The sequence below is a fragment of the Procambarus clarkii genome, chromosome 6 (assembly GCF_040958095.1).
Source record: "Procambarus clarkii isolate CNS0578487 chromosome 6, FALCON_Pclarkii_2.0, whole genome shotgun sequence".
Taxonomy (NCBI): domain Eukaryota; kingdom Metazoa; phylum Arthropoda; class Malacostraca; order Decapoda; family Cambaridae; genus Procambarus; species Procambarus clarkii.
In genome coordinates, this window is record NC_091155.1 from 52,134,811 (window position 1) to 52,144,455 (window position 9,645).

Here is a 9,645-nt window from a genome sequence, read left to right on the forward strand (position 1 = left end):
GGGGGCGCAATCACTGAAACGGGAGGGGAAGGAGCAACAGAACCAGACGTAGGAGCTGAGGAAGAAAATGAAGCCTTCTTACCCGCCGGGGAAGAGGAAGAGGAGCCAGGCTTACGCTTCTGACTTAAAGAGACCGGTGTCCCAGCAACTGCGTACCGGGTAACGGATTCCAGTGTCTCAACAGGAGAAGCCGAACGAGAGCACACACGACGGCCGCTAGGAGAGCGATGGACATCCGCCCGCACCGACAGGCGGTGGGGGGAGCCGATAGATGGAGGAAGAGGATGGGAAGGAGGATCGGAGGGGGACGAGGAAGAAGACACAGGAGACACGACAGACCGGGTAGAAGGAAGGGGAACCCCGGACAGAGGACCAGGAGGAGGATCCTTCGGGAGAGAACCCAAAGGAACAGAGGAGGGGACAGTGGGCGCATCAAGGTCCAAGGCCCGGAAACGGTTGTGAGTCTGAGGAAGGCGGGAAGGACGAGGATAGGAAGAGCGCAACACGCGAGCATAAGAGATATTAGCATAAGGCGGGAGCCGGCGAACCTGGCGTCTCGCCTCAGGAAAAGATAAACGCTCCCGGTGCTTCAAGTTGAGGACGGCTGCCTCAAGCTTGTAATGGACACACACACGGGAGAAGGTAGGATGGGCCTCACCGCAGTTGATGCAACGAGCCTGGGGAGAAGTGCACTCCGACTTAGAGTGACCTTCGCCACCACACAAAGGACAGAGACAGTCCCGGAGCAGCGGAGGGCACCATGCCCAAACCTCCAGCACTTGTTGCAGAGCCGAGGAGAAAGAATGTACTCCTGGACAGAGCACCTTGCACCAGCAAGAATGACAGAGGGTGGAAGGGTCCTACCATCAAAGGTAATCTTCACAACCCGGAGGGGTTGACGGCGACTACCACGAGGGGGACGAGTAAACGTGTCCACCTGGAGAATAGAATGGCCCTGGGCAGCAAGGATATGTCGAATATCGTCGTGGCAGTCGCGCAGGTCCCGAACACCGGTCGCAACATGGAGCGGGAGCAAAATAGTGCCAATACTGGCATTCAACTGAGCGTTCTTCGAGACCCGAACAGGGGTCTCGCCAAGGCAGGATAAGGCAGCCAAGCGGGAAGCAGCATCCTGAGAAGGAGCAGCAACTACACGCGTACCGAGACGAGTGGGGTTGAAAGTAATGGAGGCATCCACGGAATCAATGAGATGTCGATGGAGGGAGAAATCGTCAGGAGGCACAGAATCAAGAGGGAGGAGATCAAAATATTTGGCCCACGACGCGGGACCAAACAAGGCTTGATAGGTAGCAGAACTGGAAGGAATCGAGCGAGGGCGGCCGTGAAGAGGACGGCGGTGAGAACCCCCAGAGAGGGGTTAAAAGGTGCAGTAGTTACAACTAGAGAAGGAGCCGCGCCAGGGGACGAGGTAGTCACCACTGGGGGCTTGGGGCTCGACCCAACCACAGAGGAGGGAGGGGAGCCAGGGGAAGGAGTCAGAGAGGCCAAAGGAGGAGCAAGGTCGGGGCCCAATGCAGCGGAGGCTACAGAGCCCGGTCTTCCAATACGGACCGACTCGGGGGCTTGGTCGCCCACCCCACAAGCCTGAGAAGGTACACCAGAAGCAGCCGAAACAGGGGTTATCATCATGACGAAAAGAAGAATTCATTCACGAATGTGCCCCCACACCCACCATGGAGCCACAATTAGAGGCAGGACACCCAACAAGAAGCTATCGCCGATCTTGCCGGGGCCTCCTAGGGGTGCGTCGTGAGTATACGCCCCACAAACGCCACCTTAAGAAACCGACAGTCCGTCGATATCGAGTTCAGTGACGAAAGGGGGATTGACAATAAAAGGTTCCCCTCGCTCTCGACGTCGGGTACTACAGTTCTACGGGTGCAAGAGTATGCCTCCTCAAGCACCCGGGTGTCAAAATAGAAGAAGTCCAAGGGAAGAACCAGAACGAGCAAAAGGTCGGCAGGAAACGGCAAGCAGATAGGAGAAGAGGGGGGAGAAAAACGAAACAGAAGGAAAAGGAAAAGATGCCCAGCAGAATTGGAGAGGACGGCAGCAGGAGCACAAGGCTAGAAAAGGACAGAGGACTGTCCCAAGGAGCATCACACTCCGGCAGCCGTCCACTAAGCCCCCACACGGCGACAACGAGCTGAGCGGGGAGGGGGTATTAATAATAATAATTTATTCACAAACAAGTACAATGGGGTTGGTGAGATTACATACGACTGGTATTTTTACATTCTTGTAAGGTCACTAACATGTACAGTGTTTCCTGCAAGTTCTATAACATATAGTTACTGTGAGTGAACAGTTACTTTGTATGTTGAGATAATTGTCAAGTAAGTTCTATAACACTTCTTGTTACTGAGAGTGGACAGTGACCTTTTATGTTGAAACAATCGTCCAGGTCTATATAATATAATTACAGTAATAGGTAAAAGTCAAGTATTACACCATATTCTATCTATAAATAATATGGGCCAATGATTGCTCTTAAGCAAATACTAACTACACATCATTCACATCCATCAATACAACAAGAACCTAAACTGTCAATCATAACAGTAATCTATATGCCTAGATGTCAAATTGCAAGCCGTGGTTTGGCCACAGGGTGGCAAAAACCGCAGCTCTTTGACATTTAATTATTCAGCTAGTAAAAAATTATTGAGAATGTGAATATTCTAGAAGTTTCTACCTGAATCCAGGGCAAGAAATGCATGACTATATAAATAGTTCCGATACTTGTGGAACAAAGTTTGCATTCACAGTTAAAGAAGGTAAACCTTTGTGCCTTGTTTGCCAAGTGCTACTCAGTCATTACAAAGCCAGGAACTTTAAACGCCAGTATAAACCTAATCACAAAAACTTTTCGTATGATTATCCACCTAAATCAGACTTAAGGAAAAATAAGTTAAATGAGTTAAAATCATAAATAAATTGCCAGCAGACACTGTTGACATTATTCAGTAAGGAAGCTGTGGCTCTCAAATGGTTCTCCTGCAGCTCTCAAACATCTGAGGTTTATCATTTGCAGCTCTTACAGTAAGCAAGTTTGGCCACCCCTGCCATAAAGGCTACTCCTATACCTGGTAAAACAGGCCTATAATAATCATACATACCAATTATGCAATGACTAAATTTAGGCTTATATCTACAAATTAAAAATCATTACACTGTAATTTATAGTTAGAAATACTTATTAATCAAAGATATTGAGAATAATGGAAATATAGACAACTGATGTAAATACTAGCAGTAATTAAGCCTAGGCTAACTATATTCAACAAAATACTCCAAAAAGTATCATAAATTATAGTCATGGTAATATACTATAAATGAAAAATGCCACTTTATAAAATAGGTTAATACAAGTGGCAGTCAGGCTAATATTATTGTCCGATAAGATAATATAATTGCCAGTATTCTAATATATTTGTGTCAGGATAATATTATTGTCATTCAGGATAATATATTTACCAGCACGCTAATGTAACTGCCAATGTCAGGCTAATATAATTGCTAGTCAGACTCATTTAATTGAGTCAGGATAATATAATTGCCAGCCAAGTTAATACAATTATCAGTCAGGATATGTGTAATATAATTGCAAATCAGTATAATATTATTGAAGGTTAAGATATTATAGTTGTCAATCAGGCTATTATAATTGTCGGATTCAGGCTAATATAATTGCCGGAGTCATGCACACATAATTCACAGTCAGGATAGTATAAATGATAGTCAAGTTAATGTAATTATCAATCTGGATACATGTAATATACCCAGTAATTGCCAGTCTGATTAATACAATTGCCAGGCATGATAATATAATTGCCAGTCAGGATAATATAATTACCAGAGTCAGGATAATATACCTGCTAAACATAAATACCTCAGTCTGGCAAATATTATTTAAAAGCTGAGTAATATATATTACTATACATCATTGGGCTAGGGTAATATATATTTCCAACTCAGAAAATTATAAATGCCAGTCAGGCTAATATGATTACCCAACTAAGGTTAGTCTTTTATCAGAATCTATCTTAATGCACACAATAATGCAAGGGTTAGATCACTATAACTACTGTAGATAGGCCAGACTACTAAAAATATCTGATGCAAATATAAATGAAGAGGTTTAGCTGAAATAAATTCCAGTCTAATATATATTTGTTAATGATTTATATATCTCAGTCATTAAGCAAAATAACAAAAATTATTTTAATATTTCATAAAAATAGTACAATAGTATATATATATAAAACCACAGTTAAAAGTTAACAATCAACTAGATTGCTTTTGGCTTGCTTTCAAGCCTTCAAATGTGGTGGCAGTGATGGCACTGCCAATGCCAGCACTGTGGCTGTGGAACATTGCCACGTTTCTTCTGTGGCAGAGAAGAAAATGGAAAGGAAGCTATGAGGTACACAGATATCAAAGAAGACAATTGGTACCAGTTGTACATACACGATCATGACAACAAAAAGGAAAATAGGGCAGGGGATGGAGAGTGAGAAACAAGTTAATGTGAAGTAGCAACACCATGTTTTTGAATACAGTATATGGAATTGGGTAAGCTAAAACAGTATAAAAATATATAATAAAATAATGGTTGAAGCCATAGTGGGTGCAAGATATTTTCCTGATAAAGTTTACCATTTCCAACAATTTTAAAATTGGAAAATGGTATTATAAGTTAATGAACTAATATGTGCTTTATTTTACATTATACTTAAAACATTTTCTGATTTATCTCTCACACTCAAAATGTTTAACCTATCACCCAAATGCACCGTCTTGTGAGTTTTCATACTACAAAGATGACCGAAACTCTTCCAAAACTCTGGACACTCATGAAGGTTTATCATTCAAATGCACTAACATGTGTGCTTTTATATTTTCACGTGACTTAAATAACCTGCCACATTTATCACACTCGAAAGGCCATTCTTCGGTATGTACTAACATGTGACGTATTATAGATTTACGATCTCTAAACCTTTTGCCACACTCATCACACTCAAAAGGTCTTTTATCAATGTGCATCATCCTGTGAGTCATCATGCTGCCAAGGTGTCTGAACCTCTTCTCACACTCTGGACACTTATGAGGTTTTTCACCCGAATGCACTAACATGTGAGTCTTCATATTTCGAAGACGAGCGAATACCTTCCCACACTCTGGACACTTATGAGGTTTTTCACTCGAATGCACTAACATGTGAGACTTCATATTTCCATGCCGACTGAACCTCTTCCCACACTCTGGACACTTATGAGGTTTTTCACCCGAATGCACAAACATGTGATTCTTCATATGTCCAAGCTGATTGAACCTCTTCCCACACTCTGGACACTTATGAGGTTTTTCACATGATTGCATTAACATGTGTTTCTTCATATTTTCAAGATTCCTGAACCTCTTCCCACACTCTGGACACGTATGAAGTTTTTCACCCAAATGCACTAACATGTGAGTCTTCATATGTCCAAGCTGATTGAACCTCTTCCCACACTTTGGACACTGAAGTTTTTCACACGAATGCATTAACATGTGTTTCTTCATATTCCCAAGCTGACTGAACTTCTTCCCACATTCTGGACACTTATGAGGTTTTTCACCGGAATGCACTAACATGTGAGACTTCATATTCCCAAGCTGACTGAACTTCTTCCCGCACTCTGGACACTTATGAGGTTTTTTACCCGAATGCACTAACATGTGAGTCTTCATATGTTCAAGACGAGTGAATACCTTCCCACACTCTGGACACTTATGAGGTTTTTCACCCGAATGCACTAACATGTGAGACTTCATATTCCCAAGCAGACTGAACTTCTTCCCACACTCTGGACACTTATGAGGTTTTTCACCCGAATGCACTAACATGTGAGTCTTTATATGTCCAAGCAGACTGAACTTCTTCCCACACTCTGGACACTTATGAGGTTTTTCACCCGAATGCACTAACATGTGACTCTTCATATTTCCAAGATGAGTAAATACCTTCCCACACTCTGGACACTGGTGAGTCTTCATCTTCTTTATGATAGGTGCAGTTTGTGGGAAGGTTTTTTCCTCTGATGACTGCATGAGTGGTGATGCTGGGTGACGCCTCACGGTGGGACGTCAATGTTGAGGCTTAGGCAAGGCTTGAGTGTTATTTCTTAGGCTGTTGTAGAATTAGACATGATGTGAGCACTTGGCGGTCAATGGTGGGCTTCTTCTTTATGATAGGTGCAGTTTGTGGGAAGGTTTTATGCTCATCGGCGGGAAACGCTGGCGGTGGTACCGGCTCCGTCACAGCTGCTGAAATTTCGTGTTTAATTTCGTCTCCACTCAACGTTGCATGGCCTAACTGCTGCCTAGCACGAGTTAAGTGCATGGAGACTTAATATGACATAACTCACAGTGAACCTCAACAGTAATCAACCAAAATTAACCAATTTTCGCCTGCCTTTCTACGACCCTTCTGCCAAGTGTTCCCTATACGCTAGTCATCCCTACTATAATTCACCAAGTATCTACCTTTAGAAACGCTACCAAGAATCTATTCGTCGAAAACATGCCCAAACATAACAACAAGCAAGGTAGGGGTGCCTCTCGCTCTGGTTCCATTACTCCTAGAGTTCTGAATGAAACACTGGCAACGCCGCAACCCTCGCCGATGTTTGTAAGGATACAAGACACTCCGTACATTGACAACATCGCACACTAATATTTTTACCACTTCGGACACCAGCTTTCGACGTTTCGCATATGTGTACGTGTTCCATATTAAAACGACAATATAATGCTATTAACAATTAAAATCTTCTATTTAACAGGCATATAGTTATTAAATGAAGTTTAGTGATGTAATAGACATAATCCGGAGTTGGTAAGGACGCCGCCCGCCAGCGTAAACACAACACACCCGAATGCCCACAAACACGATACAACGCACAAAACACAACACTTCTGTCAGTTTTTGGATAAACTCCTTTTATATTTATTATGTGAGAGTTATACTTGTATAAAATGATAACTATTATAGGTAAGCGCCTAATATTTAATATTAATCAATAAAAAAGAAGTCAGAAGCCACACGCCTGTCTGTACATGTCTTTTGTGTAAAAGTATTTTGGGCGCTCATGTACTTGTGCGCTAGCTGGCGTTCACAACTGTTCTCGCCTACAAGCATTAGAATTAAACAAACGAATTTATTTTTTCATTTCTATACAAGAAGAGAAGGCTTCCCTTGAGTCTGTAATATTCATCTGATCACTGGTCTCCCATTTGGTCCTCATTGCTTTATCTTACTATTATTGAATGTCAATAACCGTATTATGCAATTTCAATTTCTTCTATTTCTTTCTTTATTATGCACCCCATACCCATCCCGTGGGCGGTGGTGTAAAGGATTACAGAGGCACATAATCGGTTCAGGAACTGAACCCTCTAGTTCGTTTAGCTAAGCAAATAACAATGTTTGACGCTAGTTACAAAATTATTAATGTTGTATACACATGTACACACACTCATACATACATGTACATATATATATATATATATATATATATATATATATATATATATATATATATATATATATATATATATATATATATATATATATATATATATATACATACACATACATATTTAATCACCTACACAAATACACACATCAATAATCTCTGTGTCACAGGTGATCAACAAGAGGCTCACAACAGTCACTATAAAAAGCATTTTACATCTATAGTGAGTCACACAGTTACTAGTCTTGCTGCACACCCACCCAACTGGGCGGCAGCTTTACAGTCATGTGCTGCACACCCACCCAACTGGGCGGCAGCTTTACAGTCATGTGCTCCACACCCACCCAACTGGGCGGCAGCTTTACAGTCATGTGTTCCACACCCACCCAACTGGGCGGCAGCTTTACAGTCATGTGCTCCACACCCACCCAACTGGGCGGCAGTTTTACAGTCATGTGCATGCATTACCTACAGTAAGGAAATTTTGGATACTTCGCTAAGATTTCGGCCAGCACATCATTATGAATGAAGTACTTACACATTTCATTATGCAACTTTAATAAAGTTGTCCATCAGCATTTTGTGGTGTTCAGCTACCCATATCTTCTGTATGTTCCTCACATTACCAGTATACACAAACATTGACATGTAGGGATATAGACTCTCAGGTAAGTTAGTAATTTAAATGCACAGTAGCAGTCCTAGGCGTTCAATCCCCGACCGCCGTCCAAGTGGTTTGGCACCATTCCTCTCCATCCCATCCCAAATCCTTATCCTGATCCCTTCCCAGTGTTAAATAGTTGTAATGAACATTTATATATATATATATATATATATATATATATATATATATATATATATATATATATATATATATATACCAGTATAATCTAATAATATATACTGGTCTAATAAAATAATTAGACCAGTTAATACTCTCACTCGTTGTGTTAGGATATGTTAGCTTGATAAAACTGACTGTTCATTGTTGAGAAATGTGTTAACAAACAATATATCTGACTTATCAAGACTGTAGCTTGCTTAGCAAAAGGAACTTTTTTTAAATTTGGGTTCAGTTTAACTACCGCTCAATGGATGAGTAATTGGGGCATAATAAAGGCACTAAGCTGATAAAATGAAAGATTGGAAAACAACATTAGAGAGATAAACTCGAGAGACGTTTTCACGTTAACCCGAAAATTATTTGAGGAGCAAGACGGACTGCGGGTCAGGCAATTGGTCTTCATGCTATCGTGATGGGGGATCAGCCATTACACGTGTTAATGACTCTTGTATAGTTGTGTAGTTAAGGACAGCAGGGTAAAGGGGTAATGGGCATTGTGGTTGATTGTTCTACCTGGGAATCCTCCACTTTTTTATATCTTATGTATGTATGTACTAACCTAGTTGTGGTTGCGGGGGTTGAACTTTGGCTCTTTGGTCCCGCCTCTCAACCGTCAATCAACTGATGTACAGATTCCTGAGCCTACTGGGCTCTGTCATATCTACATTTGAACCTGTGTATGGAGTCAGCCTCCACCACATTACTGCCTAATGCATTCCATTTATTAACTACTCTGACACTGAAAAGTTCTTTCTATAATCTCTCTGTGGCTCATTTGGGTACTCAGCTTCCACCTGTGTCCCCTTGTGCGTATACCACATGTGTTAAATAAATGTATGTATGTATGTATGTAAGGAGAGAGAGAGAGAGAGAGAGAGGAGAGAAAGAGAAAGAGATGAAGACCGAGACAGAGAAATAGATATAGACAGAGTCAGGGAGAGAATGTTAGACACAGAGACGGATAGATAAGGATATGCAAAGTCAGTGAGAGAATGACAGAGATAGAGCGAGGAAAGAGACAGAGAGATAGGCTGACACAGAGAATGGCAGAAACGAGGAGAGGCAGAGACAGAGGGACAGGGACAGGAGCAGAGGGACAGAAGGACAGGGCCAGAGGAGGGACGGGGGAACAGAGGGGGGGCAGTGGGACAGGGACAGAGAGGGGGACAGGGACAGAGACAGAGGGACAGGGTCAGAGAGGGGGGACCGGGGGACAGAGGGAGGAGAGGGGGGCAGGAGACCAAGAGAGAGGGGACA

General features: G+C 42.2%; 1 protein-coding gene across 1 annotated transcript; it reads right to left on the reverse strand.

Annotated features, from left to right (window-relative positions):
* Positions 1–4,281: 4,281 nt before the first annotated feature.
* LOC138355156 (zinc finger protein 665-like) lies at positions 4,282–6,470 on the reverse strand. Its single transcript, XM_069309897.1, has one exon. It carries the CDS (start codon positions 6,115–6,117, stop codon positions 4,876–4,878), a length of 1,242 nt encoding a protein of 413 aa, XP_069165998.1. The 5' UTR covers positions 6,118–6,470; the 3' UTR covers positions 4,282–4,875.
* Between the last annotated feature and the right edge of the window lie 3,175 nt (positions 6,471–9,645).